At 34.0% G+C, this 21,336-nt stretch overlaps 1 protein-coding gene across 1 annotated transcript; it reads right to left on the bottom strand.

Moving 5' to 3' along the window:
• Nucleotides 1-19,250: 19,250 nt before the first annotated feature.
• On the bottom strand, nt 19,251-19,787 carry LOC118064824 (uncharacterized). The gene has a single exon (XM_035079695.1). It carries the CDS (start codon nt 19,785-19,787, stop codon nt 19,251-19,253), a length of 537 nt encoding a protein of 178 aa, XP_034935586.1.
• Between the last annotated feature and the right edge of the window lie 1,549 nt (nt 19,788-21,336).

Raw genomic sequence — 21,336 nt, 5'->3', positions numbered from 1 at the left:
AACAGATCGCGAGCAAGTATCCGACTTGCAAGACAATGAACTTCGCGGCGGGGGAGAACGTCTTACGTTCTCGGGGTGACCGTGTCTTACCCGAATCTTAAGGGGTATCAGGATAGTAGTGTATAGCACTTACTTTCCTAGTGCTGATGGTTTAAGAGTCTTAGTCTTATACCACCCGGGGATTGAATGGCCTCAATGCCTCGCGGGCTTCGACTTTATATGATTTCCCCCACCAGTTTACCTAATGCTAATGCGCATTAATTATAAAATGCTGTTAATGCTATCGTGCATTAATTATAGAATGATAATAAAATTTTTTTAATAGATATTCTTGTAGGGAATGATGAGGAGAGTTTTTGTGCAAATCTTTATTACTCGGAAACAATAATTAGTATAGGCTCAAGCTATTAAGACCACTTTTTTAGTAGTTCAACTATAAGAGCTGATTTTTTTGAATCCCCTAAAAGTGGTCGGGTTTCTTGCCCCCGTCTATTAGATATGTTTCTATTTGCAAATTTTTCATACCCCTGAAGGACGTAAACTATTTTTGTTACAAAGATACACTAAGTCCTACAAGAGCGTTGGATTGATACTGAGTAGACTATTTAGTGAATCGGAGGAAAATTTATATCAGATAAAACTTTATTTAATGTGCTACAACGCGATCCCAATTCATAAGAAATAAAACCTCTTTCAATTTGACGTAGAAACTAACAACATTCAGGCATGCTTTTGACCAGTTCCTTTGCATATTGTACAGGTAAACACTTCAATTTTTTTCTGATTGGTAATATGTATCATTAATATGTATTTGAGAGGAAAGCATATACACACTTTAAATAATTTTATTACCAATTAAAAAATCAGCTGAGGTTCTTACCTGAGCAGTATGCAAAAATTAATCAGAAGCATGCCTTAATGTTTCAAGGGTATACGTCAAAGTAAAAAAGATTTTATTTCATATTATCTGTGATTGCGTTCTTATACATTCAACATAGTTTTAAATAATATATGTTTTTATTCGATTCATTGAATAGCTAACTAGATCTCATTCAAACGCTCTTGTGAGACTTCGTGTACTTGGTTTAAGACGAGTCCTTGCAAAACTAAGAGCAACTTTTCGGACTCTCCCTCTCCCAAATAGAGTTGAAGTACCGTTTGTGGCCTATCTACCTTATTTGGCCACCTGATGCCCTAATTATTATGTAAATAATTTATAAACGTTATAGCATTATGAATTTGGTTCGTAGTAAACAACTTTTATGAAAATATTATTTAAACATTTGAATTTTCTACTCGTTAACTGAATTTTTAAGTAGTCAAAAATGACACCAAGATGGCCAACGTTAGTATTAATATGACCAGTTTCTGTAAAACAATACATGTTATGGTCATTATTAAAATACTTATAATAAAAATAACATTAGTTATAATGACGTTAACAATAATTTTACTGAATACAACGATTTTTAATTACGCGTTGTAGTCAGAACAAAGCTCTGATTGGCTGATTGGTCTTAGCATGTGAATTTTAAGGGACCGTTTGGCTAAATATGGTGGCGATGCATCCGGCTCCATTTTAAGAATTTCTAAAATATCATAAATTAAAAAAATCAATTGCTAAATAAATAAATTCATTGATAATTTAATGGGTGAATTAATTAAATTTTTTTATTATTGATGTTTGTGTTGAAACAAAATCAGTACTCGAGGATGAGTAAAATATGTATCGAATCGCCGAATGTTACAGCTGAATTTTTTTTCATGTTACCCAAGGACAATGTAAAAGTTCCTGAATAAGAGTTGGTACACGTGAACAAGAATGAAGAGAGTAGAACAGTGTGTGTGGAAACAAGAGAGAAGGTTTGGAGTTTGGATTTGTCCAGATACTTTAGTATAGTTTTTTTTCACAATAAAGAGTTCTTTTCTTATAATAAATAAGAGCATATCAGACAGCGATCATTATTTGGTCCATTTATATATACATATATAAGGAATTCTGAATTGTAGAAATTACAAAACTATAATTGTTATTAATAAAGTGACGATCTAAATCATGGAAAGAAGAGGTTATGAAATTTTTAGATTCAGACAGTAATGAACCGATACCACGAACATCAGCTTATCGATTGCGAAGCGAAATGGAATCTCTTAAACAACGAAAACTTTTAGTGGACGTCAGTTAATCTGTACTAAAAGTATATCCGTTATAATACCCAAGTATAATCCAGCTACACATATTTATTCCAAATTTTTTTATTACTTTTTGAACGTTAGTACATCAATTGTTTTTTATAAGAATAAATGACTCTGAACTCTATGAGTGGGAAGTTATAGTAATGGGTCCGATTTTGCGAATCCCGAATTTTGACATATTTCCACGTTTTAAGGTCCCCAGAGTTGAATACGATAGTTTTTACGTGGACGTCTGTGTGTGTGTATGTACGTATGTGCGTATGTTCGTATGTTCGTACGTGCGTTCGGAATTATTTTTCGCCTCGATTATCTCGAGAACAAAAAATGATATCGATGTGGGACCAATTGCATTCAACGCGTAATTATGTAACTTAGAACTGAAAAAGTTTTCAGCAAAATCAGTCTGACCATTTTTTTTGCAGAACCAAAAAACTAGCAAAAATGGAAAACGACCTGAATTTTTCAATTTATAAATTATACCATTTTTTAGACAAAATTTCGAAATCTTTAAAAATATGAATATTAAATTATTAGAATACTTGTATGAAAATATGATGACAATATTTCATCAAAAAAAAACGTTGTAAAAAACAAAATCAGCAATGAAAGAATTTAAAACTCGTGTCAAGATTGAGAAAACAGCATTAAAGACACTATAATCGTCAATAATAATTGTTAATAATATGGAATTGTGTTCATAACAATTGAAGATTGTTACTAACAAGTGATTATTGATCATAGTAATATTTAAATAATAAGTTTTAAATTGTTATAAACAATAAAAATAGGGACCCTTTCTATATCGATGAGTACTTTTAACGCATAATTTTTTCGTTTACTAAAAAAATGTTACCAACCGTATGCCATAAATGCAAACATACTTTTTTCGTGTATAACAATGAAATTCGTTGTAAATAATGAAAAAAAGAATCTATGAGGTACATTCGAATTCTTCTAACGCACAATTTTTTCTTTCACTGAAATAAAGTAACTAACCATATCAAATGAATAAAAACAGACTCATTTCGTTTATAACAATTCCATTTGTTATAAAAAATGGAAACGGGTTCTACTCGGGGTGTTTTTCCATTTTTTCCACTGGGAAGTTGGTCGTGTGGACCTTTCGGGTCGCACCCAAACCACTGCAGAGCACTGATATTTTATCGCTAAATCTCGAGCACAGCTTCAACAATTCTTGGAAAATAGTGATATAAAAAAATTATTGAAATTTAAACAAAATCAACAACATGAAGGGATTTTAAAAGATATTTATGATGGCAACGTTTACAAGATATTCAGTGCTGAACATCAATCTTCAACTAACTGTTATAATATGTCGTACACATTTTACAACCATGGATGTCAAGTTTCAAAGTCAAGTCAACTTACAATATGGCCGATATATGCTATGATTCATCAACTACCACCGAAGTTGAGAGTCAAACACATCATTATGACTGGTTTGTGGGTCAGTAATGTGGAACCAGACCTGAATTTATTTTTCAAACCATTCGTTGATGAAGCAAATGCCTTATCAAGTGAAGGTGAAGTGATTCAATATTACTCGGGGTTGTGAAACAGTATACAGAGATAATATTAACTACAGCTAATGCGGAATTTTACGTTGAATGTCCAACAAATTTACATAGAATAAATAAACGACTATTATCAATCCAACACCCTTTATCTATTACACGAGCACCTAGAAGTTTGCAAGAAAGAAACATTTGGATAACATCTGAATGGCGTTCATTGCTGGTCATTTACTCACTAATTTGTCTAAAAGGAATTTTGCCTCCTATGTATTTAAAACATTTAGCATTACTTATTTCAGCTCTGGAGATATTCTTATCCGGAGAAATAACTCATGAAATGATAGACACAGCAGATAACCAACTTAGTAGATTTGTAACGTTATGTCAACAATATTTTGGAATAACTGCCATGACTTATAATGTGCATCTGTTTCTTGATATGCGTAAGAGTGTAAATAATTGGGAACCGTTATGGACTCATAATGCTTTTTGTTTCGAAAACGAAAATCATACAATATTGCAATTGAAAAAAAGTCCTACCCATGTGGCGTTACAAATTACAAGAAAGTATTATCTTCGCAATCATTGCCGATTTTTGCAGAAAAATTCGTCAAAGGGAAAAATTTCCACAAATTTTGTAATAACACGTTAACTGGAAGACTAAAATATACTTTTGAAATAGATAATTGTATATTAATTGGAAATGGAAGTGATTATGAATTGAATAATGTAGAACGAAACCTGATAAATGCACCAACTAACTGTAAGAAATTTACTCGAATAATTTATAATGATATTCGATATACATCAGAATGCTATCACAAATGTGAAAAAAAGATGATTCTATAATCCAAATGAAAAATGGAAAGTTAGGAGTTATTTCAAATATTTGTCATTTTTCAGAATCAAATAAAATTATTATATTTTTTTGAGAAATTTTATTGAATGATGATCCCTTTTTTGTCAACAGAGAATGTAAAAATTACTCACATAAAAAAGTGTTGTGTAACGAATAATATTCAAATTTGTAATCCAGAAATCTTTAGTTCAAACAGGTTTTCTTATTGAAATAAGAACGAATAATCGATTTTTTATCCCAATACCGCGAGGATGCTATGAAGATTGAAGTATTTAAGAAAAAAATTATTATAAAATGACTTTAATGTTTTTCATTTATTTTCCGTTTATTGAAATTTATTAAAATTTTAAGCACGACCAATAGAGTATGATGAACTTAATTATTAATCAATGTGAATATTTCTAAGAAAAATTTGAAAAAGAAAAAGAAATTCATCTATAAAGTAGAATGGAGATGATAGAATAATGTATGAGTTTCAAAATTAGCAAACTAATGATTTATCGAAATTGTACAACAAATACATGTGTAGATGATGAAAAAGAAACACAGATTTGATTGTTTTTTCAAATGAACATATGTCAAAACTGAGTGACAATGACTATTATACGTAATATGCTGATTAAGGTTATCTTTAGTTGTGTATTCGGTTTTAAATCTAAAAATACCCTGTGAAAATAAATTTCAAATCCACCTGAAATTTTTGTAGTACAGAAAATACATGAATGTGTAATAAAGTGAAAGTGTAGTTGAATTGACTGAAGTAGAAAATCGAAAATTAAATTTAAGAAAACTGTAAAGAGTGCAATTTATTTATAGAATGTTTAATGTATATAATTGAATGGAAGAAATCATTTTTACAAAACCTCTAGTTAACGGAGTGTATATAATAGCAGACCATTAAAATATTTGGTCAATTTATCATGATCGTTTTTAATTTATTTTTAATCAATTTACAATATAAATGAATTTTAAGCTAATCCATTATCCAGAAATGATTATATATTCAATCGTCTATCAGAAAAAATAACTAGACCTGTTGAGCTTCTTGTATTTTAATTAGTGATTTTCATTAATTGTAACGTTAATTGTTTTGATTATGATTGATATAATCATCAGTGAGCATTGATATTTACGAGCAACCAATTCGTTTCAGAATAACTTAATAAAGATTAAGATTTAACAGATATCATAAATTATCACTTTTGATTTTTTATTGATAATTACTATTTGACAATGAAGGTAATTAAAAGAAAAAGAGTAAATCATGATTCAGTAGAAATATACGTATATCTTAATATTTGTGAAACTTACCCTAATCTCTGGTTCTTCTACTTGCAGTTCCATTAAAGTTTCAATACTACTTCTCAAATCACGAAAAACTTATCAGTGGAAACTGATTTTTGATTTGAAAAATTTTTTTTCTGCGGCGATTTTTACTAATCCCATATAAACTCCTTGATATTGATCGATTTAATTTGATAGTTATGTCAGTAAAGACTATAATATCATTTCCTATCGTATCTGAGAATAGATATTGACGATAATGTTGATAAGCTTGACGATGAAATATTTATATGATTTTCATTTAAACGTAATTAGGTGAACTCACTTGTTAGTTATGATTTTTCTTCAGTTCTTTCTCGAACTTTTTTTCAAAAGATGAAGTGTAACATCGTTACCCTGAATGATGATGAACGATTGAATATAGTATAGAATTTTGATTTGTTATTTACCAAAAATCCGAGTGTTTTGGGAATATGTAAAATTTCTTTGACTTCTGTACAAAGTTATCCTGTTGCCATAATTTCGATGCCTGCTAGATGAGTTATGGATGTTAAATTGCTGGTACAATATTTACTGTTTACAGTTGTCTATCTATAAATAGAAAAGAACGTTGAAAATAGAATAATTTATTAAACAACATTTAATAATGAAATAATATAAGATTATGAAAAGAACAAGAAATGTTTGAGAAAATCATCTTTCTTTTTGAAATTATGCTTACAGTCAATAAAATTTCTGAAGAGAAAGTTATTAATGGAAAAAAAATATTTATATATTTTTTTTTTTTTCAATTACACAAACAAATAAATCAATTAAAAATGTGAAAAACTATCATTAGTTATGAATAAATAAGAATCCATATTATAAAATCGGCTATAAAATACTTATGAAAAAAAAACAAATACAACAGATTATAAAATTGTAACGGTTTATTCCAGGTAAAATTTTTAAGATTTTAAATTTAACTACTAATTAATTTATTAATTATTGTTTAATGTGTCAAATTCAACTATGAATTGTTTATTTAATAATTATTGACTGGTGGAAGCTTTTTAATAAATGCACTTAGCTTAGTTGTCCAGGATTTCCCCAGAAATTAAACTTCCCTTTCCGGAAATAGAATTTAGCGGAATAATTAACTAATCAATTATTTACCCTCAAAAAAACTTAGTGGTAGGTATTTTTAAAACAATCCCTCACCTCTCTTCTTTTTTTTAAAAGAAGAGTTTCCTAAAATCTTCATTTCCTTGACTATCGGTGCTCGGTAGGAACGAAAAAGAATATTCGGCTGTTGATGTTGTTAAGTCCACATGCCGCTACCATCTTCTCCTTGGCTGGAAAATCTTTCCTGTCCGTCCTGTCCTCATATAGTAGTACTATACACAGATCAAACCGGTGACTCTGGAATACGAGCATAGTGAAATCAAGCACTCTGTCCGGTTGCCACGAGTGTTTAACCTGGTAATCGAGTTTGGAGTTACCCTTCTTCTGATGTGTCGTGCCGGGAATAGAATTTTTAGGGGGTGCCATCCCCAAACTGGTAGCTTTCCTTGTGATGTACTGCCAGACTCTGACTCTGGGACGGTAGGCACTGGAACTTGTGTGATTCCACTGGCAAACTCCCCGGAGATCTCGGAAATATAGCTGATATTGGCTACCCGTGAGTGTTCTTCTCAAGCTCACGATCTTCGGTGGATGCCAGGGTATCTCGGGTTTCTGGATCTTCGGTAACCCACTAGCGGTGGAGGTGACAATACTATCTTCGACAGCAGTCGATGGAGCTGACGTTGAGGGCCCTGCCGGTGGATTGTCGGTAGTCTCGGGCGGAACGGCGATTTTAATTACCATGATTGATGGACGGTCTACAGGTAAGTTTGACGTTTCAGGTGTTTGCGGAAATAGATGTTGTTCTACTTGAGTCGATTCACCCCAGGATTCATTGAAGCCGAGATCTTCGAATGGTGGTAGTTCAATTTGCCGATGAACAGGTGACATAAAGTTCCAATCCTTGTTTCCCTGTCCTGAGAAGGAAATTTTATTTAAGTACGTCGTTTTATAAGGCATAACTCTGGGAATGGCTCTACTTCTAGTGACGGCGTTACTTGGGACGTAATATTCTCGCGCCTTTAGAAAGACACGAGAATACACGCATCTAGCCCAAGGCCTTGCAACATACCATTACGAGTCCAACTTCAATTGAGCAAAAGTACCCGGTTCCTACATGTCGTTTTTCAACTTTGCCGCCTCGGATGCGGGCTTGGATTTCGGTCTCCCGTAGTACCAGTTCTATCCGCCCCAGTTGTTTATGGTGTGAGGGGAGCACCATTGGTGACATAGAGTTAACTTCATGACGATTCTCCGAACGCCGAGGTTTAGTGGTGGTGGAATCGGCCGAGATTCTTCGTTTTGGTGCTGGTGGTCCCGGCAGTTCCAGATAAAACAAATCAAATGGAGTCTTCTTGGCTGATGGTCGTGACCTTATGAGACTATACCGATTCCTACCCCTGAACGGAGAATCAAATAATGTGAGATTCACCATTGGCACCACGCTTGATTCCTCTCTTGGTGGAGTAACCACTTCAACTTCCGGTGTTGTGGAGTTATGGGCGACTCATGGGTACATTCACCCTCTCTAATCACAAGCAGAACCATTTTCAACAGGCCTTGAAATATATGGAGAGTTCATGTTATATAGCAGTGTGAGAACAGAAGAAGGAAGAGAAAGAGGTAGGCAACAAAAAATTTTCTCTTTAAAACAAACAGTTGAAACAAAAAAAAATCTTGAAACGGTGCAGTAGAAAAGCTAAACAGAAAGCAATAAAATAAAACGTGCGGACAGGTTCGCAAAAAAATAAGTATTATGAATGTTATTTACATAAGGTGAGAAAGAGGAAGGAAAAAAAAATAATGATAATGAAAAAATATTAGCTTGTTTGGCGTCAGCTATTGCAGAAGTGCAGTACACAGAGATATATTACCCCATTCAGGTTACGCAGGTGAAGCTATCGCTCCAAGGTTTAACGTCTTTGACGTGCACCTGTTGGGTTCTACCATCATCATCAATCAGAATTAGAATTTTCGGATTTAGAATTTCTTTAACGGTGAATTTTCCAGAAAATTTTGGAGTTAATTTCGCGGATATACCATCGACAATGTATGCTCTCTTTTTGACACACTGTCCCCAACCGCTAGCACCCAGTCACGACGTTTGTCGTCATCATAATGTTTCTGTTTATGAAAAGCTCGAGCTAGATTCAATCTTACTATCTCGTAGGCCTGTTGAAGAACCTCAAGATCTCGAATATGATCATTTGAAGATGCACACTTAAGACCAATACGAGAGTACAATGAATTGGGAGGAATCAACTCGCGACCAAAGTTCAGGTAGGCAGGAGTAAAACCTGTTGACTCATTTAGAGAAGTATTGTAGGCAAACGATAATTCTGGAAGGACTTTGTCCCAAGATCTTTGCGAACCTTTAATAAATTGTGCGATCATTGTCTTGAAGACCCAGTTAGTACGCTCGACAGGATTGCACTGATAAGAATAAGGCGGAGTCCTTATGTGCTAAATACTATAACCAGTTAACAAGATCCTCTCTCTAACATCACCACAAATAGCTCTTGTAGTAGGTTGTCTTAATGGCTGTATCTCAGTCCACTTGGTAAACTTGTCCTGCATGACTTAAGCATACTTGTGCCCCTTAGACGATCTAGTCATGGGTCTGATGATATCCATGTACACGACTTCCCATGGACCTGTAGTGACAATAGTGCCCATTTTTCCCGGTGTTTGTCTTTGAGCTGGTTTATGTTGTTGACAGTTCGGGCAACTCTTTACATAATTAGCAATATCCTGTCTCATCTTGGGCCAGGAATATCTTTGATAGATCCGTGCCAAGGTTTTATAGCGTCGGAGATGGCCAGCAGTTGGAGCATCATGATTCTTCTATAATACCTGAGCTCTAAGCTCTTCCAGTACCACTATCTTCCAGTTATTATCATCAATTCCTGGGCCCATGTTTAACTTCACGTGTTTAAGCAAATGCCCATTTTTAATACAGTAATCAGGAAACTTGTCTGGAAATTGTGAAACGTGCGAGAACATCTTTTGATGCCATTGATCTCTTTCTCAAATATTCACAGCAAAGACTATCTCATCGGATGGATCATTATCAACCTCTTCTTCAGCCTCGATCGGATTACGAGAAAGTGCATCAGCAACCTTATTGTTTACGCCCTTTCTGTAAATAATATCGAAATCGAACTGTTGTAAGAAAATACTCCAACGAGCTATACGACCAGCTGGACTTTCGAGTAAATGAAGCCACTTTAACGATTGGTGACCCGTAATGACGGTGAACGCGTACCCTTCGAGATAAGGTCTCATTTTCCGAACATCCCAGATAACAACAAGACATTCCTTCTCAGTAAATGAATAGTTCTGTTCAGCTTTGTTTAGTGTACGACTTGCGAAAGCTATGACAGGTTTACCATTATCATAGTTCTGCGTTAGCGCCACACCTAGACTATATTTACTGGCATCAGTCTGAAGAATAAATCACCTATTATAACATGGAGGAACAAGAACAGAATCTGATTGCAGAGCTTCCTTGAGTTTCTTGAACGATTCATCCTGATCAGTAATCTATTCCCAACGAGTGATCTTTTTCAGTAATCTAGTCAATGGAGCAGTCAGATTAGCACAGTTTGGGATGAAACGTCAGTACCAGGAGATCACACCAATGAATTGCCTTAACTCTTTTATGTTTGACGGAGTCGGAATTCCAGCAATTGCCCTAACTTTTTCAGGATCTGTAAGAATACCATTGCCATCAATCAGGTGTCCAAGATACACCAGCTTCTTTTGAAGAAATTTACTCTTTTCCTCATTAATACGTAGATTTGCATCTTTGAGTCTTCTAAAGACTTCTTTCAAGGTATTAATGTGGTCTTTCAGAGTTTCATTAATCACAATGATATCGTCGAGATAAACGAAGATGTTACGTTCGAATTCTGGACCTAACACGATATGTAACCGATATGCCTGAGACCGCCTACGATTAGGCGGTCTCAGGCGTAACAAACTGCTGAGCAGTTAAAGGTGGTTTGTAATATTTTTCTGTGAGTACCACTCTCTCGAATTCTTCAGCCAGACGAAGTAAGTCTTCAACCGTATGTATCGGACCTCCTAATATAATATTTATATTGCGGCTTTAAATTCATATAAATCCTTTCAATTTCTGAAGCTCTACTTAGATGACCATATCTACGGATTAGAGTTTGAATTGAAATGATGTAATCCTGTGCTAACTCATTTGGACCCTGTTTCCTATTACATATCTCGTCCTCGAGTTGCAACTCAAGGTTAACAGGTAGGAAGAATCCTTGCAATGATTTGGCGAAATCTGGCCAAGTCAACCAGTTTTTAGACGAATTTCGATACCATCAAATCGCTTTATCCTTTAATAAAATCGGGACACAACTCAGTAGTTGTGTATCATGCATCCCATATGCGAGTTTCATCTCGTTGACCTTTTCTAGGAATGTCGTCACATCCTTTTCACCATTGAAGGTGACATTCCATTTCCTAACGAGATCGAGTAACTGAAGATCAAGTCGAGCCGACAAAGGAACGTTTGTTTGGTCTCTACACCCCGGAAGATCACTCCTTTCCTGAGGAGGATCACGATATTCCAATGGGCGTACATGGCTGGTTTTCGCCATCACTGCACTTGCCCAAGCATTACCAAATGGACCCCTAGGTCTCTGGATCGCATGGTCATATACGGTGCTTGGTCTTGAGTCAACCTCTAAAACTCTCTCCCCCTCAATATCATCAAATGGAAAATTACCCTCTAGTTTTTTAGTGTCTTGTCGACATTACCCCAATAATAGTGATGCGTTTGATGACCTCTTGTATTGGAAATAGATTCGCGAACCAGTATTGGTGGTGTCAGTGCGTCGTGAAAAGCAAACTTCTTAACGCAAATGTGCTTTGAATGAAAAGTTATCTCACAGTAATAATTATTATTAATGACACAACATGAAACAATTCTCTCATTAAACTCAATGACGATGGTGTCGCCCTCGCGAGTATAACGTTCAAAGATGTGCTCAAGCAAAACAAACAAATTTGGTCTCGGGTCTCTAATTACTTCATTGAGTAATAAAAAAAATTACATACAAATTTTTCATGTATGATAATCGATCATAATTAACAAACCCACTAAATTAAATTTGAGGGTACATAAGCTATCAAGTCCCTGTTTGGGCGCAAAAATATGTAACGGTTTATTCCATGTGAAATTTTTAAGATTTCAAATTTAACTACTAAATAATTTATTAATTATTGTTCGATGGGTTAAATTCAACTATTAATTGTTTATTTAATAATTATTGACTGGTGGAAGCTCTTTAATGAATGCACTTAGCTCCGTTGTCCAGGATTCCCCCAGAAATTGAACTTTCCCCTCCGGAAATAGAATTTAGTGAAATAATTAACTAATCAATTAGTTACCCTCAAAGAAACTTAGTGGTAAGTATTTTTAAAACAAGTAGACCAAATTGGTTTAACAACCGAGTATTTAATATGATTTATTTAACAACTAAGTCACACACACACAATAACGTATTTACAATGGTATAAATGAATAAACTGCTCAAATTTTGATTTACAGCAATGGTCGGTAGAAATAAAACAAACTTTATCGATAACTAAACGGAAATTTTAAATTTCCCGCATAAAGATGGCGGACTAATCAAGTTCAATTGAGATCGGTCAACCGGTAAAACTTTACTAACTTGGATCGGTAAAGACGTGATTATTTCTATCACTATTTTGAATTGACTCTTTTTAAATGGAAAAATATTTACCGCCTCACAATGGCGTCTTAAAACATGCAAACAAACTAAATTAACAATTAGTAAAATAAGTATAGAGGTTAAGTACTTCTACAAATAATTAGAACAGTATCTCACGGTGAGGAAATAATTATCAATTATCACGCGAACTTTACTCACACATACAAAGAAATAAATCGCGACAGAGAGAGGCAAGGAAAAATGGTTCCCCTTGCCTCCTCTAATTGGCGCGAGGTAGTGAACAACTCACTTACCTCAAGCAGAAGACGTTCAGGTGAACTACTAACTACTCACTCAACTGTGACTAGAGCCGATGCTGATTTTTCAGGCACCTAAAAATCGAATTTATTGACTCATTTAACATTTAGACCTTCCGACAAAATATCGCCACCTAGCGGCGCGGTACGAACTAAACTAACATGCAGCAACTACAACTATTTATATATGAATTCCCAGACTAGTTCGTCCAATACTGTCTAAACGATAAAAAATACTGCTTCTCTCGAGAGATATCCCTCACAAAATACCGATGGTTACAAAATACGTAGGTTATGAAACTAGCTATTAATATGAACAATTTTCGGTTCAAATAAAAAGATAATTTTTTGTATTTCTTACCTTCAGAATATATCTCCACAAAACTATAAAAGATATTCTCAATGTATTTTTGATTTCATTTTGTAATGCTATAAGATTCACTTTCCATTGAACAATCAATAAAAATTATTTTTAAATGAATTCACACACAAATAAATGAAAAAAGTATTGTCAGTAAAAACAGTTGAAATCAATTTATTAAGCAACAATACATACATTCATTATAGAATCTTTGTTATTTTTTAAGTGGTTAAGTGACAGTTGACCAGCACGTCTTTGATAAGATAAGGAAATTATTTTTTTTTATGATGCAAAAATAGAACTTTCACAACTAATGTTAATTTAAAAAATGTAAGTGTTTTCGTCAGAGAATTTTAAAAAATCAAATTTTTATTTCAAATCATGTTTGAAAGATTTATACTTTAGATTTTGATTCACAAATATATTATTGTCTTTTGTTAACAGAATTTTTTTCTTATATCACTTCAATATCTATTTTTCTTATTTGGATTTGAAAAATACTAAAAATTTATGTCTATTAAACATGACACTTGAAGAATTCATGATTTTTTCTAAATGTATGGCTTTCATTTAAAGGGAACCAAATACATATCTGTGAAGTACAAATTAGTCAACTAATCCAACTAAAGTTAATATGATATCAAATAGTTAATAAAGTTGACTGATTAGATTACTTAGAGCTATTCATTTATTATAAAGAATTCTGGGATTTTTATTATAACTAATGATATTCACATGCTATTGATCCTATGAGATAAGTAAAGTTTAAGCAATGTTCTCCGTATTTTATTATTAATAAAAATAAATTTTTTCAGAATAACATTCTCTTTAATTTACTCAAAAAATTGCCAAAACACTGTGACGTTTGAATGAACGTCCCTTATTTACATTTATTTAAAATTATAAGAGTAACTAAGGAAGTATTGACAGTCATATACTAATCTACTACTGAATCTTTCCTCCACGTTTTAAGGTCCCCAGAGTCGAATACGATCGTTTTCCAGTGGACGTCTGTGTGTGTGTATGTTCGTGTGTGCGTATGTACGTATGTGCGTTCGGAATTATTTTTCGCCTCGATTATCTCGAGAACAAAAAATGATGTCGATGTAGGACCAATCGCATCCGACGCTTAATTACGTAACTTAGAACTGATTAGATTTTCAGCAAAATCGGTCTAGCCATTTTTTATGCAGAATCAAAAAACTAGCAAAAATGGAAAACGACCTGAATTTTTCAATTTATAAATTATACCATTTTTTGGACAAAATTTCGAAATCTTTAAAAATATGAATATTAAATTATTAGAATACTTGTATGAAAATATGATGACAATATTTCATCAAAAAAAAACGTTGTAAAAAACAAAATCAGCAATGAAAGAATTTAAAACTCGTGTCAAGATTGAGAAAACAGCATTAAAGACACTATAATCGTCAATAATAATTGTTAATAATATGGAATTGTGTTCATAACAATTGAAGATTGTTACTAACAAGTGATTATTGATCATAGTAATATTTAAATAATAAGTTTTAAATTGTTATAAACAATAAAAATAGGGACCCTTTCTATATCGATGAGTACTTTTAACGCATAATTTTTTCGTTTACTAAAAAAATGTTACCAACCGTATGCCATAAATGCAAACATACTTTTTTCGTGTATAACAATGAAATTCGTTGTAAATAATGAAAAAAAGAATCTATGAGGTACATTCGAATTCTTCTAACGCACAATTTTTTCTTTCACTGAAATAAAGTAACTAACCATATCAAATGAATAAAAACAGATTTTCATTGTAAATTCAAGACATTTCATCAAAATTCATTTTGCATTGCATTGATAGGCTAACGCCACGTGCACAATTACATTCTTGCTCAACCTGAGAAGCGTGCTGAGCTCGTGTGGGAGGTCAATAATACCGAACACACCAAGTTGAGTGTTTTTTAGACATTTAATTCAGATTCAGTAATTAAAAGTCATTTAGTGATTTTGAGCGACATTCAGTCTTCCTATTTCATAACACAGAGTTGCCAGTGTATTTAGTGTACCTGTTAGTGGTTAGAATAAAGATACTTTATTTTTTATAAAACCTGACTTCCGTTTGCTCTGTTCCGGCACAATCATAAGAAATACTCAAGTTGAGTATTTTTTAGACATTCAATTCACATTCAGTAATTACAATCGACATTTAGTGATTTCTAACGACATTCATTTCTTGTATTCAGTGACAAACGGTCATTCAGTGTATATTGTGTACCTGTTAGTGCTCAAAATAAAGATTATATATTTTTTATAAAAGCTGACTTCCGTTTTCTCTGTTCCGGCACAATCATCCCTATCCTTTAACTGTTAGGTTAAATTCACAAGTTGAGATTTTCTCAACAAACACAGATTCAAATACACTTATAGTCTTGAGAAACTTAGAGATATTCTTTTTAAGGTTTTCTTTGAATAAAAGGAGGATTGAGTTTAATAAATTTTATTTTATAAGGTTTCAACAACAAGGATATGATATATTATATTAATATAAAAGTAATAATTTATAAAAGTTTGAGTTACCAACAGATTCCTTATGGGTAAAGTGTCACTTTAGTTAATACAGTTAAAGCAATCAAGACTCTAGGTATGATTGACTCAGACTTTATATCCCAACTACCAGCCCAAGACCGAAGTATGGCCCTAGTAATTAGGTTGAGACTACTCTGGATTCACTTATTTTATTTAAGGAAAAATATTATGGATTATATTTTCAACCTTACTTCGAAGCAGAGTTATACAGCTGTCATAGAATGTTGAAAAATATAAGGGAATTGGAAAATAGGTTAATAGAGCCTCCGGAGAAGACTGACAATCAGAATACAAGTCAGAGTCAACGCCAGAGATTAGACTGATTATTCTCTGAAAAGTGGCCCTTTTTATATCAATTGAGGCCCACTTACACGTAATATTATAGGGTATATGTTTATAAGTCTTGATTGTATTAGTATGTAGACGTGGAACTTTAGTCGTGGGGTTTTTGACGTCAGTAAATTTCAACATCTATTATTTCGTAAGATCGTAGATAAGCTAACATAATGAAATCTTGTCCCTTATCTATTGTTTCATGGATAACGATTATGGCCCTGCAGGGTCTTATAGTTAACTTTTATTTTAACTGATGGTAAGATAGATTTCTTTCTTTTAAAGGGACGAGAAATCATCCATTACGACAGTTGTGACAACACCCTGAATTTTAGAAGTTTGGATCGTCTAATTTACTCTAAATTACTCTTGAATTTAAAAACTTTAGTTCCATATTCAACTCTGATTCACTCTAAAATAGTCAAATTTGAGTTTCATATTGGATTTTTATTTACTTCAGAACTATTCGAAATTCTCTTAAATTTAATTCGCTGATTATTTCTTTTTTTTTCCGAATTACTCCGAAAATCTCATATACTCTTAAATTCTATACTCTGAATTTCTCTAAAAAAAGTTTCTTAAAAATCTTTTAGAATTTTTTAGAAAGTTTTCGGACTGTTTCAGATAGTATTTCCACAAGGGATGTCTTTTATAAAAATAATTTCAGTATGGCTCGGGGTAAGACACAGTCCAGACGTAGCACCGGCTTAGTTAACACTATCATAAATAAATTGCCGTTTGAGCTACGTATTCCTGGATATCGGTATTGTGGACCCGGAACAAAATTACAAAAACATTTAGAACGTGGTGATTCTGGCGTTAAGTTAACGTAAAAGTGTGCTGTTTTGCAGGTTTAATACTATGGCTGCGGAAGAGGAAACATTAGCTATCAACAGAGGAGTTGTTTTTGATGAGTCTAGACCGCAATATGAATATGCTCATCATCCTCATGCATCAGCTCCACTCAACAACAACGATGAAATCCGGATTGCTGTTTAACATCAAGATTTATGCTTATTACCGTGCAAGAGTTTTCTTCATATTACTAGAAAATTTACTAAATCTAATGACACTGCCGTAGCTACAACAATCTAAACGCAATAGTCCAAGCTACAGCGAATGCAAATGAAAAAATTACATTGACGAAAATTGAATGGATGATTCCTCACATCACAGTATCAGATACAAGAAAAATACAATTATTAAATCTGGATTGAGTCTGGATGGTGAAAACATGAATACAATTCGAGCAACCGAGATATGTTATACTGGCATTTCAAACAGCACGAAAAAATGATGCAACGAACGATTCCAGTCAATTCGATCATTGTAATTTGAGGGACGTAAAACTTTTTCTCAATTCACAATATTATCCATATGGCAACTTGAATCTCGATATAGCTTACAATCAATATGCATAATTATATGATATGTCCAAAAATTTCCAAGATCGTTTTATGGTAAAGATTCAAAACCCCTTCTTACATAAGAACAATTCATCAGCAAAGCACCTTTGATTGTCATCGATTGTTCAAAATGAAATGATTCATTAAAATCTGGACCTGTGGATATACGAATTGAATTGAAATCTACCAAACCGATATCCGATAATACATCAGCATACTGTTTAATCATTCGTGATCGAATTCTTGAATATAAAATTTTGAGTGAACAATTAAGAAAATTATTATAATGGAACAAAGATCTGTTCAATTTAATCTTCAACCGAAAATACACATAATGCATGCATGGACTTATGCTTACAGAGCAGCCAGGCAAGGATGTTGGGAAGAAGCAGCTCGAGATAGAGAAAGATTTAGATTAAAAATAGATAGAAATATAATATTATCATTATTCCTGTATCATTAAAAAAAATTGATTGTATGAACAAAATGACATGAATCATGTAAAAAAAATTTGTTTTTATTTTTTCGTAACATATTTTACAAGAAATTTTTGTCATTTTTCATTACACATGTGACAATTTTCCACAAATGGAACAGGACCATTATTTCGGTCATCCTTCGGCGAATGATGCTCGTAACATCGTCGATAGACTCTAAGATCCTCATCTGATTTCCATTTGTTCACTCCGTGGAGTGTAGCTCAAACATACTTTGTAAGTTTCGCTAGAATTAATGCAGCTGTTAACTCTAGCCTGGGGATCGTGATTTTTTTGATTGTTGCTACTTTAGTTTTCACAAAGATGAGTGTGATTTCGGGCCCTGTGGACGGTGAATTGATTTTGAGATAGATTGCTGGAGCAATCGCAAGCTGTGAAGCATCAGAGAATCCATGAATTTCTACAGTTGAATGTCTGGTTGTGTGAATCCATCGTGGAAGTGAGATCTTATGGAGTTGAGTGAATTCTTCTCTGATGATCAGCCAGCGATTGATGATTGATTGTGGGACTGGTTGATCGCAGCTAAGGTTGTGTAACCAGAGATCTTGAAGGAGCATTTTGGCTCTGATTGTGAATGGTGACACGAACCCCAAAGGATCATAGATTTAAGCTACTTCTGAGAGAATGAGGCGTTTTGAATATGTTGACTCATGAGTGACTGATTTTGATGAGAATGTGAATGCGTCTGAGCTTGGATTCCATTGAAGTCCAAGAATTTTTGCCGTGCAGTCTTCGAAGGTGATTTTTTGTTGATTGACTGATGATTGTGACGGTTTTTAAAGAATTGATTGACTGTTTGATTGATATTTTGCAAGAGAAAAGCCGCCCGCCTTGGACAAGTTGATAAATTCCTCAGCAATTTGAATTAATTCTTCTGGAGAATCTGCTCCTCCAAATATGTCATCGACATATCTGCATTTTATGATTGTCTTAGTTGCCTTTGGATATTCATGGTCTTCATCATCTACTAATTGCAGTAACACACGAACAGCTAGATCAGAAGCTGATCTAGTGCCGCAGGTTACTGTTGTTAGTTGATATGGAATGATTTTGTTGTGATTGTCTAACCAAAGAATTCGTTAAAGCTTTCAATCTTCATGATAAACCATTATTTGACAATACATTTTTGTTATGTCAGTTGCGAATACATATTGATGTTGACGAACCCAAAGAAGTACGTCAAAGATGTCTAATTGAATTTTAGCTTCAGTGTGAGTGATGTCATTCAATGAAACTCTAGTTGAGCTCGGGCTGGATCCATTGAAGACGACTCTAGGCTTGGTGGTAGTGCTACTTGATTTTAAAACCCCATGATGAGGAAGAAAGTATGGGTGAATGTCTTGAGATTCTTGATTAATTGTTGGAACAGGTCTCATGTGACCGAGTTCTTCGTATTCTGTCATGAATTGTCTATAGAGATTGCTGTATTCAGTCTCGTTGGTTAATCTCCTCAACTGACGTTTCAAGCATCGATACGCAGTTGTATAGGAATCTCCAGGAGCTGCAGGTGAAGAGATGAGTGGAATTCTGATAATGTATCGTCCTGATGAATGTCTAGAGTGAGTTGATTTGAAGAAATCTTCACATTGTTGGTCCAAGGATGATAATTGATGTTTATTTGACATAGGAACTTCTTCTTGGACCCAGAATTTTGTTAGCAACTCTTAAATGTCTTCATGGTTCTTGATTGTAGTAGCATAATAAATATAATAGTGATTGACTGATGAATTTGGTGCTATTGGACCAAGAATTAGCCAACCAAAGATCGAAAGTTGAGCTATAGGAGTTGTTGGAGAATGAAATATGATATTTTGTTTGATGATTTTTTGATGTCCAGAAAAGTCAGCTCCAAGTAGAATGTCTATTGATTGTGGAATGTTGGATCAGCTAGTGTTAATCCATTGAGATGAGGCCAATGATTGTTGGGATAATTACATGGCACTTTTGGAGTTAAAGCTGTCAACTGTTTCGTTATGTGAGCTCGAATGTATACTAAATGTTTGGATAATAATGATTGTAGCTCGCAGAATATTACACCTTTTGTTTGAGTGAGCTTAGAGCTTCCCACTCCTCTTATGTTGATTGACTGATGGTGTTTTCTCAGTTGCAGCAGGTTGGCTACATGAGAAGTGATTAATGTTAGCTCTGATCTAGGATCTATGGGCACTTGTGCAATGTAACTCCCTGAATGTGAATTGGCTCTAACTTTTGCTGTTGGTAACAGCGTTGAATGATCATCTTGTAAATGACTTGGAATGGTTTGATTTGAGCAGATTGCTCTCGTCGTTGATTGTGTATTAGGTTAAATTGAGTTAAAGTCACTTGATTGTTGATTTTGTGTGCTATTAGCACTACTAGTTGAAGGATGAATGATTGTCTTGTGGTCATTCTGACCTTTTGATTGTCCTAGATGATTGTGCTGCTTCTGAACTTGTCCTTTGGACCATTTCAACTGAACTCTCAACCCTCCTGAGGCCGAAACCTCATGTGCTAAGGTCATCCAGTCAGTTTGACCCTCCAGAGCAAGTCCATCAGCAAGCTTGAATGTGTGTGTCAACGATATTTGATTCTCGAAGACTGCTTCGCCTCCTTATTGCTGTGAAGTTAAAGGTCGAGTGTCTGATGATGATTGTGTCCTGAAAGACGCTTGATTGCTGCTGCCTGATGATTGTCTGAATAGTAGTGAATGAAACATGGTGTGATGCTTGGAGTTACACTTCTTACATCTGTTTTTGTTGGTGCAAGCTGGTGTATTGTGTCTTCCAAGACAATTTCTGCAGAATTTTTTATTGTCTACCGTCCTCAGGCGTTGCTCAAGGCCCTATACTCTGGGCAGACTACGATGAAGTGACCACTATTACAGCAGTCACAAATGAATCTACGCTCACTAGTTGTTGAATGTGACGAGCGTTGTTGATTGTCTGATTTGATGCATGGCTCCAGTTTCTCCAAAGTACGAATCCGAGCCAGTAGGAACTCATGAAACTCTGCGTAAGTAGGCATCCGCTCAAGATCATTATCCTGAGTCTCCCAGAGCTCACGAGTATGTTGATCAAGATGTTTGAGAATGTGAAAAATGAGAATTGTATCCCAATTCTCAGTTGATTGTCCCAGTAACTTAAGTGAATCTAATGAATTGTCTACTATTGTAATTAACGATGAGATCTTGGCTGA

Source organism: Chelonus insularis, unplaced genomic scaffold, assembly GCF_013357705.1.
Source record: "Chelonus insularis isolate UGA/USDA-ARS -01 unplaced genomic scaffold, ASM1335770v1 contig_25_pilon, whole genome shotgun sequence".
Lineage (NCBI taxonomy): Eukaryota > Metazoa > Arthropoda > Insecta > Hymenoptera > Braconidae > Chelonus > Chelonus insularis.
The sequence above is the reverse complement of the archived record's forward strand: the minus strand, read 5'-3'. Positions and strand labels throughout refer to the sequence as shown.

Bases quoted from the DNA above. Each gene is read 5' to 3' on its own strand.
- LOC118064824 (XM_035079695.1), bottom strand. From the start codon at position 19,787: ATGTCAAATAAACATCAATTATCATCCTTGGACCAACAATGTGAAGAT.